At 43.1% G+C, this 26,232-nt stretch overlaps 1 protein-coding gene across 4 annotated transcripts in view; it reads right to left on the bottom strand.

The window, feature by feature from the left end:
- cadm1a (cell adhesion molecule 1a) overlaps positions 1-25,494 on the bottom strand; it is a 331,329-nt gene extending 305,835 nt beyond the window's left edge. For 2 of the 4 annotated variants that reach the window (XM_069145845.1, XM_069145846.1), the window contains exon 1: positions 25,342-25,492. In XM_069145845.1, coding sequence (XP_069001946.1) covers positions 25,342-25,414 — 73 coding nt within the window. In that variant the 5' untranslated portion in view covers positions 25,415-25,492. Of the gene's footprint in view, positions 1-25,341 lie in introns of all 4 variants that reach the window. The other 2 variants (XM_069145843.1, XM_069145844.1) reach the window with 2 other exon arrangements.
- Positions 25,495-26,232: the final 738 nt, after the last annotated feature.

Genomic DNA, 26,232 nt, shown 5'->3' with positions numbered 1-26,232 from the left:
GTTTATGTTTTCGTTCATGATGGGATGTGACTGATCCAGATCGCTGCTGTAGAAACAAATATTTTCCCCTAATTACCGTCCCTCCTCACCAGATTCAGCCCGGCTGGCTTTGGGTGAATCTCATTTGATAGCTGCTCTACGCCAAACTGCAACAGGAGGGGGTCTTGCACAATATCGCTCTCAGTTGCTTTCAAGTCGAGGACGGGAATGTAAAATTTTAAAAAAATGCACTGTTGCTAGGGGCAACGAGCCGCAGTGCACTCAAAGACGGTCAGGTGGATTCTGCCCTCTGACCCGTACCGACCTTGTTCCTCTTCCAAATGCTCCTCCTCCTCCTTTTCCTCCTCTTTTTCCTCTTCCTCTTCCTCCTCCTCCTCCTCTGACCCTTTAGGGCGACACCTGCAGGACGTCGATTCATCTCGGCAGACAAAAGCGGCAGAAGCAGCTTAAAAAAGGTTGAAAACGTCCCGTCCGTCAAGACGAGCTGAAAAAAATGATGCTGGAAAACTGAACAGTGGATTAAAGTTCCACTTCGGTTCGGCGGTCGGCGCTTCGCGTCTCCGAAGGTGTTCAGGTCGACGCCAAAAGACGCTTATTTGTCTTTGTCGATTTAAACTAATTTTATAGCCTCTCGGTCTTCGCATGGTTCATTACCTGCAGCATCTGCTGCCGGGTTCGACCTTCGGGTAAAGGAAAAGGTAGTTGGGGAAAAAAAGAAACAAACTCTGCTCATCTGTAGTTAAGACATTTTTTTTTTTTGTATTTAAAAATGAAAGCGTTAAAGATCAAAAGATACAGATGGGGGATGAAGGGGGAGGGGGATGAGGGGGGCACTAAATGCACAGGAACAGTTATGTAACTCCAGCTGTTTCCAGCGTTCAACTTAATGCTCTGAAAGTCGGGAGTCTGAACCAGCGACAGCGTCGGCCCTGCAGCTAGTCTCCACATTTTAGGTTTTTTTTTACAAATGCCTCTGTTCAATTTACTGCCACGCCGTCTTCATGAATATTCCCGCGGCGGCGAGGCGTTTGGCCTATTTATGACACGGCCGTATTTCGGTTAACGTCACACTTGGAGAAAACGGGAATAAATGCAGCATGCAAGAAGATCCTGCAAGCACACGTGCGGTTGTGGGTTTTTTTGTGTTTTTTTTTTAATGCACACAGCCATAAATACTGTATGCACATTTTCACAAAGATAAAACAGCTTGAAAATGAATCTTTGAACACAACAAACCTGATGAAATACACCCAACGAGCACACGCAACTCAGGTAAAGTGAAGTAACGCAGCACCGATCGTGTACAAGGAGACTCGGACACCAGGAGCCAATCAGAATCCAGATCGGGCCGGGCACCTGCAGCGAGATTGCGTTTTTTGCATCCGTCTTGCGTAGAAACCCGGGAAACCAGCGGTGTTTTTGTTTTATTTTTAAATTGCATGACTGACTCTGAAGCCAGATGGGAATTGCCTCGTCTCGTTGTGGGACCTGAATATCAACTCCTGAGACTTTTTGTACTCGCGACTCGCAAAGCAAAAACAAGCTTGGAGATCACCTCTGCTGCCGGTGCACTAACTGATCCAATTAGGACGCATCACAGCGTTTTAACAGTCAACCACAAAAAAAAAAGTGAAAGAGAAGAAGAAACACGGAGACCGTCTAATGCAGCTTAAATGTGCATAATGATCAGCTAACTAATCCAAGACTGTAAAATACGTGTTGACTCGACCCGCTGTCGCAGCGACGCCCTCGTAAACTGCACTTCATAAAGCTTTTATGATATTGCATCATATTACTACTTATGTGATGAATAGCTGTGTTCGTACGGTTCACTGCACGCAGCAGATTTCCTTGCACGTGTGCAAAGGATCAATACGACAGAGTGTCATACTGAACGCCTGCTGATGCTACACTTCATCCCCGTTACCTCCGTACGTCCTCCGAACCACCGCTCCCTTTCCTTTACGTTACAAAGTAAAGCGCCATCGATTGGAGTCCTCTGACGACACCGAGCGACATTTCCGTCCATATTTTATTTCATGTTTTCCACTGCCTTTTTTTTTTTTTTATATATATAAAATATTATTCCTGTCAGGGCCACACAGCTGAGCGAGCATGCAGCAGGAGGCTAATATCACCCCACTAATACGACCCTTCATCTTCCAGCTCCACCCTTGTTTTTTTTTTCAACAGACTGTAAGAATTATGGATTTCTTTGCAAATGGGAACGGAGGAAATACGCTGGTGGAGAAACGACGAGGGGACGGGGTGCAACAGGCTGGCTGGAGAGAGCGAGAGAGAAGGAAGCCCCTGAAAACTGAGTTCTTGGTTCTTTACAGATTAGAAGATCAGGCCAGGCAGCACCCCCCCTCCCCCTCCACCTCCCCCCGCCCCCCAGGGCCAAAGCACAAGGAGAAAGCTTTTTATTCTGATGCCAGTGTTTCCATCCCACAGCGACGGATGCTCCATCTCTCCGAACCGCCGACCAAAAAAACGGGCTTTTCTGCTGTAATGCAGACTAAATCTCTAATTACAATTTTCGGGCTTGAGTAGCAGAAGTCATAATTACGGTACCTCTTATTATGCAAATTAATTGACTGATTCCAAAGAATTAATTACCTCTTGTCCCAAGTTTGATTAGCAAATGAGAGTTTTCAGCTTTTCTATTTTGATTTGCTGTTTGGATTTCTTTTGTTTTTTTTCATTTCCTGGAGGGAAGAACGGGATAATAAGGAAGCAAGAGGTGACGCAGATGCAACAAGCTGGATGAATGTGAAATTGAATGGAATATTTACTCAGAAGTACAACAGATGAGCCGTTTTGGGAGGCCGTGTCTGCATACTTCAGAGTTAAGTTCTACATTTATTCTTTCTTGTGCAAAAAGGCCAATTTTTGGAACAAATTATGTCGGATTTAAAAAGAAAATCTGGTATTTCTTTCATGTTCTTAATATTTCAGCTCTGTGCATGTAACAGGTGAAGCTTTATGAAATCCAAAATAGGATATTTGCTTAAATTTGTGTTACAACTCCTTTTATTTGCTGCTATATGACCCGAAGCCCTTCGGGATGAGCTCGACTGCGAGCTGCGAGCTCGGCCTCGTCGCCCAACATCAGCAGCAGACGTCACGAATGCTCTTCTGCCCCGAACGCGACCAAATCCCTGCAGTCAGGGTCCAAAATTCCCAGAAGAGCGGGGCTTGCTACGGAAGCAGATTAAATGTCCGTAGCTTTGGGATTAGGATGTTGAACAATCAAGTTATGGGGGGAAATTTACGGGAGTTTGTGTTCCTGAAGAGCTGCAGGAACTCTGAATAAAGCATCAACAACAACAACACCGCTCCTGTTTAAACGGATGGAGTCGGAGCACGTGGCTCCGGCTCCTCGTCGCGACGGGTCAACAGGGTGTATATTCAAATAGAGTCGTAATCACCTCACCCTCCTTGACATTTCTTCCAAAGGTAGCCCACCTCCGAGAAAGCGTGAAGAGAGCTGTCCTAATCCGTGCCTTAGCTCCGACTCGGTGCCTCCGGTTCATCTCCGGCAGGATTCAAAACAAAAGGCCCGGCAAATGAAATGCATGAGCAGAGAGGCGGCGCACAATGCGGTCCACCTGAATAGACCGAAATGAACTAGTCTCGACAAAGCCGGGGGGGTCGGGAGGGATGAGAAAGCGTCCCGTCAAAGCTTCCAAGGGCTGATTTGCCTTCCTGAATGAGAAAGCCCCTCAAAGCTGGAGAAAGCCAGACCCTCGACTTGTACCCTTTGATTCACCTAAAAAAAAAAAAAAGACACATGCTTTTCCATTCTCCTCAGGACATTATCGCTGGATCACAACCGCAGCAGGAATTAACGGTTTAATTGGTTCTGTTAAACGGACAGAGACAGGCAATAGAGGAACTATTGAGCTGAATTCAATGAGCCACTGTCCTCGGCGCTTCAACCGGTGGGCAAGGTCAGCATTCAAGTCTTGGCGATAATGCAGGTTGCAGAGAGAGAAGAGGGGAGTGTCAGCCCAAAACAATCCAATCCCCATCACACATCAGCATCCAGCCCTTTGGGTTTGTTTTGCAATAAGCTTGCAGTTGTCATTGGCAGGGCTAATTACGAGGGCAGCAGCTCTACTACAGGATAAAATCCCACATAACAAGAGCCCTAATTTTGTCTGTCGGCCATTTCAATTCTTCCTTCCTATATGGAAGATAACGGGAGCATACAAATAGCAATTAAATGCTGCTCAACCTCGGTGAGATTACACTCCTGGGGAAGGCAGCCAATAAGAGCAGGTTTATTGCCTGCGAGAAGTGAGAGGAAAGACAATGTGCTGGGAAACAAGAAATGTGGCACGAGCTGCAATAGTTGGTTTCGGAGGAAAGAAAACATTTGAGCCGTAAAGTGACACCAGCGTTATCCAACCTAACAGATACGCCGTGTGCAAATCTGAACTGCTGCTAAACTATGTAAAGCATATCTATATGTTCAAATGAATGCATTTCAAAAGCAACTTCTTTTTTTTTGCACACTGCACTAAAACACATTAGACTGTTTATTGTATTTTGACAGACTTATGGGCAAGCGCCAAACTCAAGTTATGAGCCAACGCTGCGTTAGCGTAAACAGGCTAACGTTAGCGTTACCTGCGTAGGGAAGTTTGAGGTTTCTCCGCCGTCCGTTCTTTAACTTGACCCCGATTCTCCAACTTAAATACCAAACGTCTTCACATACAACTCTTTCTCTTCCCACCTTTTGCATCACCTGTACTTTGGTACCAAATTCTTGGCTACAAAATGATTGTGTGCCCTTGCAGCAGCAGCAGCAGCAGCAACAACAACAACAACAACAACAACAACAACCACAACAACAACAGGCTTAGCGCCAAAGATTTATAAAATGAAAAAAAGTCAGCAATTGATGACATCGGAGCATTTAGTCGAGCTTTGAAGCTCAATGAAAGACAACCAGGCAAGAAATGCATGATGGGAAATGGGTTTGTATTTCGCGGTGACTCGATAACAGAGTGTTTGTTGGTGCGTAGCACTCGGGCTCAAATGCATTCGGTCACCAGTTCGATTCCCAGTTTCTAATTCTTCCATCTACTGAAGGCCAAAGCTTAACAACCCTAAAAGCCACAAAAAAAAAACTTTAAAATCCAGAAATAAACTTGTGTCACAGTGAATCTCTTCAGTTTGTGAAAAGACACGGAGGAACACTTTGGACAAAACTCTAACAAAAGCTGACAAACACTGCAAAGTACTCGTTTCACGTTGAGGTTTATTTATTTAATATTCTGGTGACGGTTTGTCAGATGTCTGCATCCCGCTCGCCTCATAACTGAAACCACATCAAGCACCGACTTCCTCTCGGGACAATGTTGATTTTAGGTTTTTGTTTTTTTTGTTTCCTCTGAGATTCAGAGATGTTCTTACTCATTTCACATCCGCTTCCCACAAACTTCATACTTCATGACTCTGCTCGTTACTTCTAACAAAAGCCGGAGACCTAACAAAGTACAGTGTTTGACTATTTACAAAATGCTGCTTGACATTTTGCTTTCAGGAGTGTTTGTAGCTCCTTCCAGCAGCTGCGAGCTCCTGAGGATGAAAATTCATCACACGGCAGAAAAAAAAAAGAAAGAAAAGAAAACGGCAATCAGGTTCTGAAAGGAAGAGACGGGATTAGATGTTTTTATTTAACATTTAAAGAGTCGTACAGAAGAATATTCTGATCCGCTTCCTTTATCGGTTTTCTGTTTCCTCGCCGTTGACGCAACCTCACCACGAAAGTCTCGGCTTTTTAAACGTGTGCAGGAAGTGATGGAGACTCGTTGGACAGTTTAAAACACCTGCTCTAAATGCTTTACGACAACGCCCGTTTCTATTTCCACTTCTTTCCCAAAGCGTTCCTCTGGGTGTTAACGGACACATCAGGAACAACAATTTCTCTTCAGACACTTTCCAAGTCAGTAATTTTCAACCCAAACGGCCGTTTTGATGAGCACATAAACGCCGTCTCGGGCTGCGAGGTGGGTCGGCCGACCTCTGCTTCTTAGTGGCCGGGTGCGTGTCCAGCTCCTGTTAGGTGTGGATCAATACCCGGTCAATCCTTTCCCTGAGAGGACGTATCGATTCGGTTCCCCCGGCCTGACCGACCTCTAATCTCTTGAAACGCAGCGCTGCTCCGCCTGCTCTTCGGGGACGTCGTATCCTGCCTGAGCTGAGGCCGAGCGCATGGCACACAAAATAAAAATAAAATATTACGGCCGTGTCCGAGAAATCTATTCGCTGTTGCTTGGATAGTCTGCAGCGCCGAACGTGTTCGATATCAAACGCACGCCTTCCAGCAGGAAGCACCTCAGGAGAGAAACACCTTCATCCAGAAACATGGAGATTTCATCAGAAAGGATTGTGAATAACCAACTGAGGCCGAATGTCAAGGTGTTTTTCTCCTTTCCAAACTTTGTATTTTACACATTTGCACTAATTTAAAGCCACCGAGGACCGAACGAGGATCGTCGTCGCCACTTTCCTCGCTTTCCTCCAACCTTTTCCAGACGAACCCGGGTCGCACATCCTCACCTGTTTTCTCATCTCAGAGACCTCACTTCCATTAAACGACAAGATTGAATTAATGTCTTCTAATAGGCCCGTAAGTAGCTTTCTGAAAGCTGACACCAGACGAGAGAGAGCAAGCAGCATCATGCTAATGAATGTGTACATAGCGCTCCATTTTGGTTGAGAGGAAGAAAAAAAAAAAGCGAAGCGAAAAGCATCACGGCTCGGGCCACATTTCTATCAGTTGAGATAAGCGTACCGTGGTGTGAACGCCGCCACAATGTCTTGAAGATGATTAATATTTGATGATGGCTAAGTGCAGGGAAGGAGCCATAAAGGTTTAGTTTGCGGTTTGTGGAGGCGTGAGCAAATGTTATGTGACTGGGAGGAAAGGTCACCTTTGTTTGGCGTCAGTGGAGGTCACCGCCGAGGTCTTTCCCTCTTTTGTTTATGGTGCATTCATAACATCACCTTCCAACGACGTATTTAAAACCTGCAGGGTGCGCTTCGGTTTATTTGCTCGCAATTTGAAAAGTGCGGATCTTCAAGGACGGCAATAATGAGGAATCGTAACGGCGAGATTAGAGCAGTAAAAAAGAAGGATTGAAATTAAAGGACCTAACTACATTAAAGGTCAACAAATAAAGTTTCGGGTTAGTTGGGTAAGTTTCGTCACCACGACAAAACCAGATGTGGAGATTTCAAATAGTAATAAAACACAACAGATGTTATCGTGTTGAATAATCTGCAAAATCCAAGCAACCTTTTTTTTTTTTTGCCTCCGAAATATTAAGATATGAACAGATACTTAACGAACAATCTCACATTTTAAGTGATGCGACGTGTTGTTGCAGGGACACAGTCCAACAGACCTTAATACAGTGAGTTGGCAACAGTGCAGAGCCTATTAGCAATAGATTTATTTCAACCAGGTGGGGGTTGTAGAAGAGGGGAATCAGTGAAATATCGAGCGTCTGGCTGCATCTCCATAATACCGCATAGACTCGGTGCATTAATTCAAGCAGTCTAGACATGTTGGTTTTCTTGCAGCTGTGTGTGGAGATTCAAAGAGGTCAGATCATTCTTACTGTGTCTTTTTCTTTTTATGTACAGGCTAAAGGGCAGCCAAGTATGTCTATGAAGCACTAAAAAAAACAACGGACATCTAAAAGCAGTTACTGGCTGAAGTACACACTTTAGCTTTGAGCATGAATTTTAGCAGACAGCGTGACCAGCGTTGTATAATATAACTATGAATATTGATAAGGTTGACACCACTCTGCCCTGAATTTATCCGAGAACCAAAACAAGGAGCTGAAAGCTGCTAAAAGCTGCAAAGGTTTGTTGATTCTCAGTGGGATTTGCAGTGCGAACGGCCATTTTACATCATCCGATCCAATGTTTACATCAAACGCACTCGTCGAAAACAAGGTCGGGAGTTTTATGTCGAAGGTATCTGACTTGAAATACAGATAACCTGCAGTTATTATTGCATTTTTCAAACTTTCTACTTGCAAAACTTCAGGAAAGTTGAGCAAAAGTCACATTTTTAATAACTAAGGTGCTTTTAAAAAGCCGTCAACTGACTGAAATGAGAACAATTTTTGTATTTAAAGTAGAAAATGTCTCAACTTTAAAAATGTAAACATTGTTTTTTTTTACTGCGTTACTTCATAAAATGAACTCTTTGTAAGGATTTTCTATGTTTTAACAAGTGCTGCAGTGCTTTTTCTGCATATCTGTAAGGATGTTAGTCTCCATTATTATCGTGCTGTGGCTGATGGCTGCAGGCTATGCATATGCATGCGCACACAGGCAGGTGGTGGAAACACTACGGAGAGCTGAGGCTAGCTGCACCGTTTCCTCCATCCCAGAACATCCTGCTGCTGCATTGACGGCGATGCAGAGGATGGAAAATTACCAGGCGTCCTCTCCACAGACTGATTATCCTGAATAAGACCAGCCACGGTGCACCATAATCCCCCCTGTTTCTGGGGGGGTGGGAGGGGGGCTCTGATTGTAGGAAACTTTAATAAAACAAAACTTCAGAGGAGGCCTGCGGCGTGGGAATGCGCCGGGTTGGGCGGAAACTCAGCATATATGATCTATCAGTGGTCTATCCTCTTTTGAAGTTTGAATACACAGAAATTATTAATTTATATTTAATCACAAGAATCTGCATTTATGAATCAAGAACGCATCGACTCAGCCCAGTAACACAAGCAGTTAGAAAATATTACAGGAAGAAAAAAAAACAAGTACAGACTTATACTTTGCTTAAATTTAATTATTTGATTGTCTGAATTTCTATTAATTTACTGTGAAAGTTTGTTTGCCTTCCCTTTTATTTGCGTTTGTCTAATTATTTAGAGCACTGGGCAGTTTCCGTTAATTAGTTACCTTCCCTCCGAAGTACCAACGTATATATCATCGAGAGCGCACAGGTGTGTCTGAGCTGCTAATTTGAAAATGGGAGCCAGGTTTGACTGCTGTGAGAATAATCACTCCATCTCACATTAAACTTCCCCCCCGCATCAAATCCCGCCACTAGAAACAGCAGGCTGGAGTTTCCACACCTGATCTACAGTATGAAGTTACAACGTTTAATCACACCGACGGTCATAAAGGAGCCGGGACTTTACAACCCTGTTGCCTAAAAAGTTGGGACGCCGTAGAAAGTGGAAATAAAAACAGAATGTGGTGATTTACAAATCATGCAAACCCATGTAAAAACATAAATTAAAGTTTAAATTTGATGGCAGCAACATGCCTAAAAAAAAAACGTTGGGGGGGGGGCATGTTTACCGCCGTGTTGCATCACCTCTTCTTTTTACAACACTCTGCAAACCAGTTGCTGGAGTTTTGAAAGTTTTCCCATTCTTGCCTGATGGAGGATTTCAGCTGTTGATGTCTTCACAACACACAAACCTCCATCAGAAAACATCTACTCTGTTAAACACTTAATTTGAAAGTTATATCCCGATGTGACAGTCTGATAGTGTTTTAAAGCCGTTTCTCTCCACATAAAAAATGCACGAGTGCAAATTAATATCTTTAAATTTAACTGGGCTGATTCTAAAAACTGAGATCAGCTTAAAACGGTCTGTCTAAGTGTAAAATGTGAGCGTTTTTGCAAGCTGGTAAATCCAGCCCTGAAATACTGGAGAAGGTCATCTGAACAATATTAGCTCGACTGAGAGCCCTAAATTTTCAAAAAAATAATTAAAGAAATCAAATTAATTAAGCGGATAAATGAAATAAAGCAATCAGTATGGGGAATGCAACCTCGGTGTCCTTGATGGCAGCGACACTGTTGATGACTCAAACTCAAAGAGGGTTTGGAAGCAGGTTTGGTTAAATAAAGTGTCTGTAAAGCTGCTTACTGACAGAATAGAAGAAACAAAACCCTTTAAAGCCCGATACGCTACGACTCCCAACATGATCTAAACGACGGCAAGGTCAAGCAGCACACACAAACACACATAAATACTCCAGTGCTAAAATGGATTAAGAAAGAGGGACGGTTAAGTAAGCAGTTAGCAGGAACCTCCTGATCTACTTCAAGAAATGTCTTTTAAAGATCAATCCAAAGCCTGAAGGTCAACATTTACTGCCTGAATAAATAGCAATGAAAAGCCTGCTTCAGCTGCCATTAAACAAAAGTCCAATTGTTCCAACCGCTCATTAATTTCAGTGGGAAACACATTGTCCGTCTGTAAGCCACAGCAAATTAGTGGCTGGCACCAACTCCAAATCATATAGGAAGTAGCTGTGTCAGCATTCGCCCGGCGGCTTCGGTCTGTGCGGTGTAGCAGGGATCAGAGAGGGATATTCAGCTTTATGAAGCAATCAAAAGAAATACATCCCCGACTCATTCTGTCGCCGAGCAGCAGTCCGTTTCTAGATTCAGAAAGTCTTAGTCATGATACCGGGTCTTAATTAAAAGGGCAGACTCACCAAGGGGCCTCTGAACTCTTCTGCATTTTGAATGAATGAATGTGTTTGAAAACACTCATTCTGTGGGAGTTGACTTCATAAATTAGTCAGCAGCATTCATCAATGTGTTATTCGGCAAATACTCTATATTACGGCGTGCAGAGCGAGGTCAGGACCGACCCGAGGAATTCTGTCCCGGGGAGGAACTTCATTAGAGCGGCCTCGACGAGGAGGAGGTACGCGTCGAGTCGAGCGAGACGTAGAAACAGAACAACGCGTGGAAGGCAAAGTACGGCGACACTCGGATGCTACGTTCCCTTAGCGCACTCAAAACATAGTGCCCACCCGCCAGCATACCTGCAGCTTTAATTATTCTACCCTGAAATCAATGGGTGTAACGCACACGTCAAACATACCCACCAGCAGCCCGGTGGCTCATAGTCAGCTGCAGCTTTCTCAGACGCCTTCATTTGGAAATTCTTTGGCCCCGCCCCCTTCCTCTACATAGCCAAGATGCAGACCGTATGAGGGTGGATAGTTTCCAGCTTTTCACACTTTTTTTTTTTTTTGGGGGGGGGGGGGGGGTTTGAGTGCATCGTCCTGCAGGTTTCTGTACTTGACAGTGTGGACGTAGTTAATGCACCTAAAACAGTGAGTGTTAGTACACAAGTACGCCAACAGTCTTTGTGACGGTTATATTCACGGTGGAAAAGGTCGTCTCATTAAAATGGTGAATCTACTAGATCACAGACTTTGCTTTAAGAAGCAGATGTGTTTTTCTACAATACTCTTTAAAAATTAAACAAAAATACAAAACAAATCTCAAACACAAGCTGCAATTGAAAGAAAAATGAATAAAACGTACAAACTATCAAATATGAAAGACCAGAAAACGAATCTGAGCTTTAACCGGCAGCTTTTAGTTCTTGACGTTTGGACTTACAGACACGTATCTGTCAGTACGACTCAGAAACTCTGACGGTTCAACTCTCTGCAGTGGAAATAGACAACAGACCATCACAGGTGAGTGTCAGGTAGGATCTATCCCAGCATTCACTGGGCACCAACACGGGTTTATCAGCCTCTGTTGTTCCATCTTCAGTTCAATTAATGTTTTATTGCAGCCATCTTTAATAAGTGACGGGTAAAGTAGTCCAGGACCTCAGTAAAACTTGTTGTCTGCTGATTAACCGTGGTCGTCTTGACATTTAATTAAAACAGCTCATCCCGGTCCACTACCGCTTACTAATGAGTCACTGCCTTTCAAATCGGTGTCATTAAAAAAAAAAAAAAAAAAAAAACTCTTTGAAATATGAAAAAACTCGGTAGGACACGACGAGCACAAAAACAAACGCGGTCTTCGATCCTGACATCGTCCCTTCGCTAAATCTTCATCCGCCTCTCGTTGCGTGGATGATATTTCAGACGGGAGACGAGTACTTCTACCTGTAAATTATCGACGCGGCTTCACGTGATCACGTGTTCGAGAACCGACCGCACGAGGTTTCTGGCTTTTGTGTTGGAGTGAATTGGCAGCAGATCAAATGGAGAACGTGCGGCGGCGCCGGACCTGCTGTCACAGTCTACTACCTTTTGCCATTATTCCTCCGAAATGACCCGCAGTTGCCATTTTTTTTTTTTCCCCAAACGTTAATGTGACAACATAGAAGGCAGACTGACATGGCCGTTACACCCAGCCTTTGATATTTCTGCTCTGAAATGACCCTCCCTTGTCATCTCTCAGCACATTAGTCTGACAAAATAGAAAGGAGATTGAAGTGGCACCATCTGTGGATGACAGAGGACGGATGCAATGAATTGATTTTTACCGTCTGATGTGCTCTTTCCCCACTGCGACTTTCTTTTTTAGGACATTACTGACAGCATATTTTAACATATTAAAAAGCGGCGGCCTTTGTGTTACATTTTATTTTTGGGGTATAATTAGAGACAAATTTTAAATCTAGTCAAAACATATTCATACAAGCCTAAAACATAATGTCTTTTTTTTTTGAAGCAGCAGATGAATTAACCTTGAGCGGATTGCATCTCTGACCCACTGGACTTCGGCAATCACATAACATGTCGTTCTGCGTATTCACGTGTGCTTCTATTCAAATAAGCATATAGAAATAAAAGATATCGAAAGAAATAAAACATCCTGACTCTTGGTTATGTAATAAAATAAATATATAAGACCTCAGGGCTAAACATATTAAAACTGGTTGCAGCTTCTCATATATAAAACCTCACTGAGACAACCATTTCAAAATTAAACTTCAATAAAAGTACCAACATGTACATTATCTTGGTACTCATATTGAAGTTTAATTTTCCATCCATAACTTGAGTATGAAACTCTGGACATTTTTCACTCTCAAAGGTCGCCGTCATGTTATGTAGCGACCTCCGACCCAAAAAGCTGCACTACGCAAATACAACTTGTACACATCCACATAAAAGTGCTTATTTTTCACGTGGCACCACTAAATAACCTGCTACTACAGCAAAGCCTGTAATACAGCCTCCCGTCCACTAGAGGGAAGCGTATCAAAGTAACGTCTTAGCCTCATGTCACGTGCTTTAGGGAAACAAAACCATGTGGACACCAACGTGGTTAGGATTAGGAAAAAAAAACTAAAAACTTTTGGTTGGGTTCGGGAAAAATCACATGGCTAACATTGTTAGGGGGAAAAAAAACAACTCGCAAAGACACCTTTTTTTTTTTCTTCTCACGTCTAGACGATGCTAGGTGCGTCAAAGACAGGCTTCCCCCTAGTGGACGGGTGGGTGTGTTACACCTTTCGCCGTGATACCAGGCAGCACTGTACCGTTGGTAGATAGAAACTATCAGTATATTTAAGCATAAAAAGATATTATTAAAAGATCATATTTAGGTGAAACAACCAAATATAGCTGACAGATATTTTTCACAGGTGCAATCCGAGACAACACTACACCTGTCGAAATTCACGAAATAGACAAGTAAGTGCACTAACATGTAAGCGTACTCGATTTAACACACAGCAGGGGGGATTTTAGGGAGAAGGTGGGCGTGAAACTGCCATTTAAAAGATCAATTTTACAATAACTGTGGGGGGGAAATAAAAACAAAACAGCAGAGTTATCGTACAGTGAAACAACAGCAATACGAATGATTCACACACACACATACACACACACACACACACACACACACCCTTGCTGAAGTGGTTTAAAATGCCTTCGGCCTAGATTGCATTAATTGTGTTATTCAATTCCACAATAAAGAAAGTAACTTCTTGTTGCACAAAAGTCTAATATAAGAAAGAAAAAAAAGAAATCTGTGTGATACATCACAGTGTTTTATGGCTTAGAGCACAGACTGAGCCTTGTGAAGGTCCAGTTAATAGCCGATCACTGCGGTGTGGGAGGTAGAATAATGTATGTGGAGCAAAGCACGGCGCTCGCATTGTTCAACAGGTCAGAGGGCGCATGGAGGATGTACACAGACAGACATGCTAAGTGGCTACGTAGGTGGTGCTAAGCAAACATATCGTCTCAGAGCAGAGGCCTGGATCACGAACTGCTGGAGTTATTGTATGTAACCTGAGGAGCTTCCTCGATGCTGGTGGTCAATCATTGTTTACAGAATGAAAAAAATAAACCTTTAAGAGTGTGCATATATGTTGTAATTGTACTGCTGCTACTACTGAATGCGGAAATAGTCATTATACAACAGGCAGCTCCGACCCAGAGATCTGATTGGTCAAAATGTACATTTGGAGAGTCCTCAGACCGGCGTGACATCACACCCTGCTCATCACTAGAAATATCACTTCACCTCCCCAATGGGAACATAGAATTACAATTGAATTTCATATAAATCAACAAAATAATCTTGTTTTTACTCGTTATATCAAATGTGACTCGTTTGCTGAAATCGGGTCTTTTTTGGTCCTTTTTGGTCGCTCCGAGCACCCGTACCGTAGCGCCAGCTAGCTTGAACGCAATACACGGTGCTAAAATCTTAAAAATACGAGTCCATCGATATCTTTTTTTTCATCAGATATCTTGGTTCCAACCAGACTGAGCTAGCTGAGCAGTTCAGTGTTTCTATGTTCTTTATTTATTCAGTTCGAGCATGAAACGGACGAGAAATCCTCTCTGTTGCTAGGTGGTTGCTAAGGGTCGGCCTACTTCCTGGAGTAGTAAAAACATTGCGTACGTTACATAAGAGTCTGCTGACGCGACTTGATCGTTTTCGGGTTTTTTTTTCCATCATATCCCACACGTGTTGCCATGGAAACGGAGCTCGCACTAACAAGAAAGTTTTATATTTTGAGAGCGAATCGCCCCACAATAAGAATACATTTTGATTACATGTTTTATTTAGTTGGTAATTTGTTGTATAAATCACAATATTACAAGAGAGGGTGTAATATTGCTTAATAGTGAACTCATAGTGAGCAAAACAATCAGTTGTTACAGAATATTTTCAGGCACTAATGAGGGTATTCATTTATTTTCCACTTTAATTCACTATAGGAGACTTCCATTGTTTGTTTGTTTTTCTAATAAATACTGTTATAACCTCCAGTTAACGCCTTAAAAATATCAAAGTCCCAGAATGCAACTTTTTCCTGCTTTACAGGTGCTGCTGTGTTGCAGGTGTTGAATCCTCCTGACTGGAAACGTTCAGATAAGACAAGATTTTCTTCTTTTTTTTTTCTGCAATCAGCAATGTAGAGGGAATTAAATGATCCTGGCATGTCAGGTTAACTCTGCAGCGCCAGACAACCAATCAATACGCAGACAGATTGCTCGACTCGCAGCTTCTCATCCTCAACAAAAAAAAATAAATAAATAAAAATATTCTTATGCGGATTAACTGCTCCTTCACCCATTTTCATTTTCAGTGGAGAAGGTATTAATCTGACAGCCAAGTGAAGCCCAACAAATACTACACACTTCAAAGCAGCAGGAAGCGCTCTGGAAAAACGTCCGGGTTCAAACACTTCCTTTCATTTCTATTTTCAGTCGGAGACACGTACCCAAACCCATGGTGGTTTTACAACTTTCAGTAAACTCCAAAATATATAGTCGCTTAAATCACGAACCAAATGAACATTTAAGATGATTTTAAAGTCAAAATCCACTGATTAACGTCGGCGCTGCAACAACACACAAACACACCGCTGCCCTCATTCTAGGAAGCAGGTGTCATCAATCCGTCAAGTTGCCTTCATTATCATTTAATGATTTCTCAGCTGCGATCACAACTGCAGAGCCTTTTGTCTCGTTCAGTTACCGATGTCCTACATTTCACAGGAACTTTTCCACCTCTCTCGCAAAACCAATGTGAATAATTCGAAGCATTAGCGTGACCTTTTTCCCATCACTAAGCTCTCTAAGACCTCGAGACGGACGGACAGACGGGGCGGACAGACGGACGTCCAAAAAGGTCAAACCTCAAGACAGCCATGACCTGATTTCCAGGTGTTGTTGTCTTGTCCATTAAAGCTTTTTTTTGGTGGGGGAGAGTGATGTGAAGGCACTTTGCTTTCTCTCCTTTCGCTTGACAAATTGGTATCTGTGCCTCCCGCAGGAAGCCATTTCTCCCTGAGTGCCTGCTGCATGCGAGCGCTGGAGGGTGGGTCTGCACAAAAAACTGCTTCTTTTTTTTGTGTATTATTTTGTATTTTTTTTTTGGAGAGGATTGTTACAAAATGAAAACAAGATACGAGACAGCTGGAGTGTCTTCTGCCATCAAACGCCGCTGCAGCGACGTTACTTCTATCGGAGGTTTTCTTTGGACATCTGTCCGACTACGCAAATAAAACTGCAGCATCCAACTGTTGTTTATAGCGATTTATTTAAAATATTCATCCTCTTTCTATGTTACTGCACGCCTTCTTCAAACAACAGCGTGAGAGGACGTACGCAGCGAACTGAATTCAGAGTGTCTGGGATCAGAGCTGATGGGAGAGCAGGGGGCGGGTTGTCCTACTTGCTGAAATACTGCAGGACTGATTAATTGTGTTCCAGGAAATCCAGTCAAAAATGTGCACCTATATCCAGTTATTATTGTGAGAAAAAAAAAAACTAGCTGAAATATAATTAAACATCCATTAAATATAACCTTTGGTAAGCGGGATGCATTTTGTTTGTGTTTTGATCAGTGTTGTTTTCTGCGAAGTGTCGATCTTTTCCGTCAACGATCCGTTAGAAAAGACGCGGTCCAGGTTCAGATTTACAAAAATGATTCTTCATAAATACGACTGCAATGCATTCGCAGACAAAATCTCTCCAGAAAAATATCTATTTTCAGACATCATCCTGCAGATCTCTCCCAGCATGCATTGCAACAAAGTTGCGAGTCAGAACAAAAAAAACAAAAAAGCGGGGAGTTCACACAGGACATCCTCTTTCTAGGCCTCATCAATGAGAAGTTTGCTGCCAGCTCTTACAGTCCTAAACGATGAACAGACTCGCTGGGCAGAAGAAGCTACTTCCGATGCCAACTTGCCTTTTTTTTGTTTTTTGTTTTTTTCCCCTTAAACTCTTGTTTTCTTTAAATATTAGTGAACAGAAGCTGCCGACGCACCGGCTCCGAGGAGTGTTAAACAAAAGGCAACAGGACCAGTGAAAGATTCTGTCTTTAAATTGCTGCCGTTATTCTTCACTTTGTAGAGGAAACCTTTTCACTGCCCCGAGTGTTGCACCAATGTTCCCATTGATAGTAATGATATTTTCCTTCAATATAAACACCAAATATGTACAGCTGCAACGATTGGTGGATAAAACCACTAATAAATACAGAGAAAATGATTGGGCGACACTCTTTTTTAGTAAAGCCTCCAGTTCAGATTTTGTCCGGCGCCATCTTTGCTAGTTTGGAGCAGTTTGAAGCAGGAAGTGACCATATTTGGATCAGCTGGGGGAGGAGCCAGCGGTGGATCTGACCGATCTAATTGGAAACCTGACGATACTACGTCCCGCCCACCGACAGCTGTAACCTGACTGCACCACAGACCTGTCAATCAAACAGACACGCCCCCCAAAACAGGTCTTCTTGAATCTTCTTTTCTAATGAATGAGGGATTATTTTCAGATGGACCTCCAGAAAACTAATAAGAAGGAGTGACTTTAGCTAACAACACCGAGATAACTGATGGACACATTTTATTCACTTTGGATTTGATGAGAGAAGTTGAATGGGAGTCTATGGAGCCGGAGGCTTTTTGGAGCCGACCTCTAGTGGCACTCGCTGGTATTGCAGCTTAACGCACTTCTGCGTCCATTTCTATTACACAATCTATGGGTGATTGACACCCCTGCTGATTAAGCGATAATGAAAACAATCGTTAGTTACAGGCCTTGTAATATTCATCAATGGACTTACTTACTATTTTCAGTCAGTGTGGTTCTTTTAAAAACAAAAACACCCAACGAGAGGAATAAATCTGATACTGTACTGTTTGCAGACACTGAGCACGGAGCTGTTTGACACAAGGTAAACAGTAGAAATATCCAATGTCACTTCCAATAGTATTCCACTGGTATGTTCACTACAGTCGACACTGTGGTGTCGAACGGTGTCAGTGTCATCCCTGATGGGAAAAAAACGAACTACCTACCATGTTATTTGTCCTGAATAAGGACAAGTGGAAAAGAAAAGCACTGAACCTTTTTCATACAAAAGGAGAAGCAGACGGTGACACTAAATGAAATTAAGCGGTGCTTCACAGCCTCACCATCGACCATTTCTGCTGAGCCCCATTGTTCCTGTGCAGGAGAGAAACTCCTCTGCATCATCCGACGAGGACACGAAGAAAAAAACGAGATGGTGCGTCATGGCGTCTGTCGTTGGGGGCGGGTGGGGGGGGGGGGGGTCATCAGCAGCTAATTCACCAAGATGTAATACAAGCCAGAGCGTCGTGTAGAAATGAAAGATAGGAGAACCCGGATCACCACCGAGTGTACCTGCATTGTTTTCCGAAGGCCGTTCATTTCCCCCCCGATGATTACAACCAGCTGTAGTGTTTATTTGCTTGAAAGCACAAATGATCTGCATTGATTCCTTTATTCATTCCTGAACCGCCGGCATTGTAGCTATGAATGAAGCCCAAAAAAAAAAAAAAAAAGAAAAGGGCCCCAATCACAGTCCTCCAGTCCCTGTGACTCGGCAAGATGGTGAAAGGCCACAAACTGGGCGGAACGAGCAATCAAAGACCACTTATTGTCTTTTGTGAATTTCCTCCCCCCCCAAAAAAAAAAAACAGGAATGGAAAACATCTCTCGCTGTGACTTACAATAGTTCACTGGGGGCTTCAGATTTCATTAGTCAAGCGGCGAGCTGCTGCGGCGTCCTTCATACCGCCCTCCAACATCACGGCTGAGATGACTCGTTAATTCATCAATGAGTCGCAAGGAAAGAGAAATTACATGTTTGCTAATTGATTTTAATGATTTCTCCGTGAGTGTTTAAAGTACTTCCTGGTTTGATTTGAACAAGTTCAGCAAGTTGCAGCTTTTGCATACATGCATAAGATACACTATAGATTTTTTTATTCACAGACTGGATTTGTTTCCACCTTTTCTTTTATTAATTCAAGCATGAATGCCACAATAATCATATTTACAATTATGCAAGGATGTTCTCTTTAATTATTTTAATTTCAAATTAAAAAAAATGTTTTATTTAAGTAAAATTTAGTGGGGGGTTTTTCTCTCAATGACTTATTATCTGTCCACTCATCTTCTACCTGTGTGTTACCTGAGCTGTCAGTGCCTGATAAACTAAACCAGGACTAAACCACCTGCCCGAGGCTCCTCTGATGTTACCTAGACTCCTCCCTGTGCTTCAGTCAAACAACCCTTCTTTCTTTTTTTTCTCCTGTTTTTTACTGTTTCTTCACTGGAGACAATAAAAACAAATTAAAAATAAAAAATTGTTGAGTGAGAAGATTTTTTTTTTTTTTTGGTTTTGGTTTTTTAAAAAGGTGGATCTCCGATGGCAGACTGTCCGTTTCCAGTTGACAGCTTGCTGATGAAATTGGCTGAACAGTTGACTGGCTGATTGAACGGAGCCGCTGTTTGCCAATCGTATCATTACCCCCCCCCCCCTCCGCCCCCCACTCCCACCACCACCCTTCCCTCTAATATCACTTAATGAGTTTGTATTAAAGTTTTTAAAGTTAGCCCAGGCGTCAGTGTGCTTCTGTCACACAGGGAGGAACTCAACTGGAGCTGCTGCTGTTTCTAAATAATATCAGACCGACACAAGACTCCTAAAATAATCCACCAAACAAACTAAACACAGACTGAATGACTTAAAACAACCACGGACAGTCTGAGTGATATTTAAAAGCTCCAAAATAAAAAACAAATTGTTGTTATTTTGCAGTTATTCCAGAACTGAATTATTTCACGCAAAAAAAGTGATTTAATTTTGATAATATAAGTAATGTCAACCGTTTTTAATATGAAACCAGCTTCATATTTCTCTGAAATTTACAAAAACCTTTTAAATTTAGTGAAAGAACAATGATTTTTGAGCCAACTGTCATCATGCCATCAACAAATCCTGCTAGAGTCGCTATGCAGTCGTCACTCTGCTGCAGAGGAAGCTCGAATGTCACCGACCTGCTTAAAACCGTCTTATTTTACAGCTGAAATAAGCATTTCCTTTTTTGTTGCATGCACAAACAGGGAAGTCTGCAAATATCTCCCTGCTGTACTTCATGACACCAGATTTGGCGTCATTGACTGTGTTCTGATCTGCAGCTGGAAGTGTGTTTAAAAAAGGAGGAAATGAAGACGGCAACTTGACGAGACAGCTGAGAAATAATAGAGAATATTCCGAGTGTCTGGCGATGACTAAATGTCATCGTTCCCCACATGAATGTACAGCTGACGAGACGGCGGAGCTTTCTGGCAAAGCTATGTATATATAATATTACACACAATAAAAAAAAATTACAAAAATTAAAAGCAAAGTGCTTTCTGTGTACAAAGTAAAGCTGGTCATGACATGAAGGCATAAAGTTTATTAAATCCTGTAATAAACGACCCTGTGACGCCACGTCTTGCGGTTGTTTCGCACAAAACTGCAACAAGTGATGTTTGAAAAGTGTTCGTGTCCTTTTTATGTAAACGTGAAAATAAATATTTAAAAAATAAATAAATAAAAATTACTTCAGCTCGACTCGCTTCGAAACCGTGCAGCTCAAGTCTGATTCAATCCGAGTGCCAGCAGGCGGCTCGCCGGATGGCAGATTGCCGCCCACGACCCCCCACCCCACCCCTACCCCCCATCAAACCCCGCCCCTCCTCCCCTCAAACCCCTCCCCTCCACTTATTTTTTCCTCCCTTTGATTACACTAAGTGCACCGAGGCCAGATGAGACCCGGCCCAGTCATCTGTTAGCTCGCCAGCAGGGCTGCTGTCGACCGGCGGGGGCAGGAGGGGGACGAGGGGGGAGGGAAGGAAGGGGGGGGGTCACTTGGGGTCCCCTCCCTTCAGGAATGAAGCCATTGTTCTTCATTACAGCTGGAGAGGCTGCTGGAGGGTGCAGACGGAGAACAAGTCCATTTCCACACCTGTTTTCCATCCCGGCCCGGTGCGGCTCCAGCAGCCCGGACTCAATGTGTTGTGGCAGTTCACAGTGATAACGCAAAAAAAAAAAAAAAAAAAAGGCAATTTTCTCATCTAGAGTTTTTAAAAAAAAAAAAAGAAACTATTCAGTTAATTATTTCCTGTCAGGGCAGCAAACTGTGAACCAGCAGTGTGGTCGTCTGGAGCTTCAGTGAAACCCTGCAGAGCTCCTCTGACACGACGATGCAAAGCTCTTTACTGGCAGGGAGGAGATGAGCTACATGCAGATTACGGAGGGTCTCACTCACGGGGCCAAGAATCGAGCTCCGGCAGCCAATAACAAAACAATACTTCTGATACCCGGTGCCGGGAATAGCAGCCGGGGAAATAAAACAGGATGTAACCTCAAGTAAAAGGCGACTCTTGCAGGTAGAGCAGCTGGTACGAGAAGCAATTAGCATGAACTGGAGGAAAGACCATTTTAATAAATATTCTACAGATAAACATTTTGTAGATTAAATTAATTCTTTATTTTAACCCGAATTACAGTCATTTCAAACTGAAAAGATGACCGACACGTTTACGAGTTAAACAACAGCAGCAACATCGTCAGATTTTGTTGATCTATCTTTCTGTTTTTGAACCGAATCACTGCGTGTGAACTTTAAAACCTCAACTCTGTTCATCAAAATTACACGCAAGTAGTTTCCAAGAAAAAATAAATGCTCAGCGATGCTTATTTCCCTCGTGATAAGTCTCCATAAAAAAAATAAAAAAAGCCAACCTGGACATGTTCACCAGGTTAAAGACTATCTTCACTTGAAGGAGGTCTTTAGGATCAGACCTGAGCCTCCGCCGCTGCTCATATCAGAGCTCAACAACAGATGAAAAAGAGTTCTGTTTCTCAGGTTAAATATCAAGCTGCACCATCTTCATTTCTTTAAGTTCCCCCATGAAGTGAAGACTTTCCAGAAAGCGGCTCCTGTTTTCTAAAGACAAGCAATAAATCTCCTGAGAGCAGCTCAACAGGTTGGAGGCGGTGAGGGAGAAGCAGCACGGAGGTCTTAAATGAGCTGTCACGCAGAAGGAACCTCAGATCTCCTCTGCAAACTGCAGCCTGAAGTTTAACTCCAGAAATAAAACCACCGCGTCGAGCCTGCGTTCTCGCTCCCTGTTCCAACACTAGCTCGCTAATTAGCATTTTTCTTTTTAAATGCTGATATTCTGGTCTCGTTTTCAGCAGTTTGAGGTCCATTCGTAGCTTCACTTTAAGCTTGTATTGCACCTTTTTTTTTTTTTTTTTTTTAACAGTGTAGCTACCATGAATGTTCACCTGTGTCCGTGAGGCTCCGCCCCCTCCGTTCGCACAGCAGGTCAAGAAACAAAAAGACTAGCACGACTTCTCAGTGACGGAAAAATGCACCGAGCTGAAATGAAACCGCTGCACAGGAAGTTATGGACAGTAGTTACGAGACGTAACTACAGTTCTACGAGTACGTTTTGTTTCTTTTTTTGTTGTTGATAATACAAGATAATAGTAGGGGAAACACTGGAAGAATATAATTCTTCATAATTCCAGGATGATCCGTCGGATTCTCTCGACAAACGGCAGCGTTTTATTAATCCGCTCGTCCTAACGCAGCCGGGGTCAAAGGTCAAACCCGGCGCGTTCAAACGGAGGTGATGTTCAGGTCGGAGTGAAGTTATGTCAAAGCCCGCGCTGCGACCTGCAGCTCCTCGCCGTTACACAACTGCACAAAAACGAAAGCACAGATGATGCTTCTTCTTTTTTTCTGATTTGATAAGATTGCCCAACCAGGTTTTCAAGTCTCAGTCAGCTCGTGGTCAGAGCGTGCTGCGGCAGCACTCTTCAGCAACATCTGGAAATCACCTTCATTTTAATGATATGTTAGCATGTAGACATTACAAGAAAATCAAGAACTCACAAAAAAAGTGAAATTAAGTAAAATGTCACCGTCCCGATATTATTTGTAGAAGCCAATTTGCCTGTTATATATGACTGCGGTTAGACTTTAATAAGACATGTTACACATCTGAGAGCTTGTATTGGTGCGTTATTGATCATTTTTACAGTTTATCGTCTCTCATTCTCACAAGAAAATGAGATTTTTGATTTTGCACTTTCTATCCAAATAAAAGTCTTCTCAGAAAGAGTACCAGTACTAAAATTAATTGCTCCATATCTGAATATCGAATCAAATATCTATCCGTGTTAAATATGAGAAGCACGATTTCCACCTGGTTGAATTTCTACATCCTGTTCGAGTGGCCCTTGAAATTCTTTATGTATTCTACTTATGACAGAGGGGGTGGTGGTTGGGGGGAGGGGGAAACAGCCCATAATGCTTGGCACAATATGAGCTTACAGTATGCAGCTGGATGTAAATAATTGATATGCTTTGTGCAAGTGCGCCCTGAGCTTTGTTTGAAATCAGCGGAGCCATTTCCATGAAGGTACAGCAGCGCTGCCCAAAGAACAGCAGAGCCCCGTTTACTGCTGCTTTGGTGTTTGACGGACCGAGTGCCATGAAAAAATAAAAATATCACGACTGTGCGTCCGTTTCAACGGACAGAACTGGATTAAGCCAAGTGGATAATCCACAATGTGACAAATGTCGACATGTGCCTCCCCTGTTCTCCCCATCGGAGGCTCCAACTCAGCAGAAACAGGGTTTAGCCTTTATGAACAGCTTTGCAATGAGTAACTGCAAGTTTGTAATCATTCATTACAGGATGGGCTCGATGTAAACGGAGGCTCCAATCTCCATCTCCAGCGTGTCAATGCGCAAAGACTGAAGAAGCTGCAGCCCGAGCGTGGACTTCTTTCTCAGTAGTTGACGAGTCAACGGGGAGCACACAGACTTCATACTGCCAATATGTAACACACTGCACTTTATCTCCATCTGTGAGCGCGCAGAGAGACGTGTGTGTGCCTGATCCGCAGCCCGCCAACTCAACCAGCATCTCTCCCAACATCAGCAGCAGTTTAAAAAAAAATAATAATCAAAAAAATAGCCAAAACCGTCAAAAATCCGTGTCGCAGTTCTCATCCCCGGCAGCTCTTATCTGCGACCTATTCGCTTCCTGAAAGCATCTGACTCACATTATTACAGCCGAGAGAGGCTTTGATGTTTTCATGCATGGTGCCGCTGCAAATCCAGTCCCGGTAATATTACAACAACAACAACAACAAAAAAAACATTTTTTTTTTTAAACACAGCCCGGAGCGCGACGGGAAACTCGGCAAAATTAATCTCTTGTTTACCAGCCGGAGTTAAAACGGTTAAGACGGTATTTGAAGATATAGTGAGGACCTCTCTAATGTGTTATTCATTTCGGCATACATCCAAAACAGCGAAGAGCGTTCGGTTTATTGAAATGTCAACTTTTATAACGGATTCGCCCGTCACATTACTGATCTCCTGACGACATGCAGCGGGATGGCCGATGGTGAATGAATCCCCCCAAAACTGACATTAAATGGAAAATAACTGCGGATTTGTGAGCTATCTTTGCGCCGAATTCATCTCCGAGTCACCACATTACTGACAGGCATTGAATTTAGTTCCAGTTTGTACGAAACGTCAGCACAGTGTCGTGCAGCTAAATTCGCAGACTTTCGAATAGAGTTCGCTGCAGCGTCTCCTCAACCCGCACGCTGCCGGAGCTGCTGCAGATTCCACTTTAACGCACCGCTGTTTTCGGTGATTTCCAGCAGTCCGGGCTCGGTTCTCAACAACAAGCTCCAAAAGTGACCGAGTCCGCGGACACAGGAGGCAAACACCAGGTTGGGTTTTTTTTTTGAAGGTTTGACCAATTTATCTCCGCGAGCCACAAAAGAGGACCACAACAACTGAAGCCCTCGAACATCTCGGAGTTCCCAGCTGTGTGGCGGCGGCCGGAGCGACTGAGCCTGCAGCCGGACCGAAAGTGGTGGATTCCCGTGGCAGCGGGTCCGTAGCGCCTGTTTTGGAGACACACGCATAAATCTGCGTTTTCCATTCAGTGCTTCAACTTTTACGCAGCGGCTTTGTTTTTTTTGTTTTTTTTTACCAAAGAACTTGCTTCAACCAAAACATCGCATCCAAAACGCTCGTTCACACAAAACAACCCCCCAAAAAAATGTGCCCGGTACGGTTGTTTATAAAAAAAAAATTTTTAAAAGGAACATTTACACTCCTCCACATCCACAGCCACGCAAATGTGAAAAGAAAGTGCGCATTCCCGTTTAGACATGAAGAAGGGGAAAAGTCCTACCTTTGTGAAGAGCCGCTGGAAACATGATTAAAAAGAGAATAGTCGCGAGAGAGCCGCTGCCAGTGTTCGCCATGTTGGACACCTGCTTCAGTATGGCAGCGCGAGGCAGCTTCACCTATAGCTACGACGGGACTCGGGTAATGAGATGCGAGGAAGGGAGGGCGCAGTTTACCATATTCATCCAAGATGCCGTTTGGATCAATCCTTTTACTTGTTAGGGACGTGTTTTTATATTTCACACGCTTTCAATGTGCCAAGGGGGAAATAAAAAAAAATAAAAATAAAAACTGATTTTAAAAAAAATTAAAAAAAAAAAAAAAAAAAATTAACGTTGTTGTGCTGCAGGGGTGGTGAGTAGGGAGGTTTATGTGATTTTTACTGGATGGTATTCATGATTTGAAAACATGAAATGACCTTTTGTGTGTGTGTGTGTGTGTGTGTGTGTGTGTGTGTGTGTGTGTGTGTGTGTATTTTGGTCCTTTTTAAAAACTGCATGGATTATTCACCCACCTGTAAGTAGGAGGTATCTCAAGAGGAGCAGGGTCAGCCATAATATTTTTGAACCCCCACCCTCCTCGATGAGTCTTTAGCTGCACTAAATGTGGGGAGAATCAAGCAGTTGGCTGGTTTGACTAGACAAAAGGGGAGCGGTGCACCACCTTCACATGGGTGGGAGCTGGTTCGGTGCCAGTTTTGTTCACTGGCTGAAAGAAAAATCAGAATTAGTGGATCTTTTTCTGCCCTGCAGCTGCACCTGCCCACTAAAAAAAGCATTAAATATGTCTCTGTGTAGCCTTTTTTTTTTTCTTTTTATCATCATGTGAATACCAAACTTCAGCTCCGCAGGTCCCCAACAGCACGACCACAAACTACTGCTACAGAAACGCAGTC

Source organism: Embiotoca jacksoni, unplaced genomic scaffold, assembly GCF_022577435.1.
Source record: "Embiotoca jacksoni isolate LCO1_2020_lvr unplaced genomic scaffold, fEmbJac1.0.p SCAF_13, whole genome shotgun sequence".
NCBI lineage: Eukaryota > Metazoa > Chordata > Actinopteri > Embiotocidae > Embiotoca > Embiotoca jacksoni.
The sequence above is the reverse complement of the archived record's forward strand: the minus strand, read 5'-3'. Positions and strand labels throughout refer to the sequence as shown.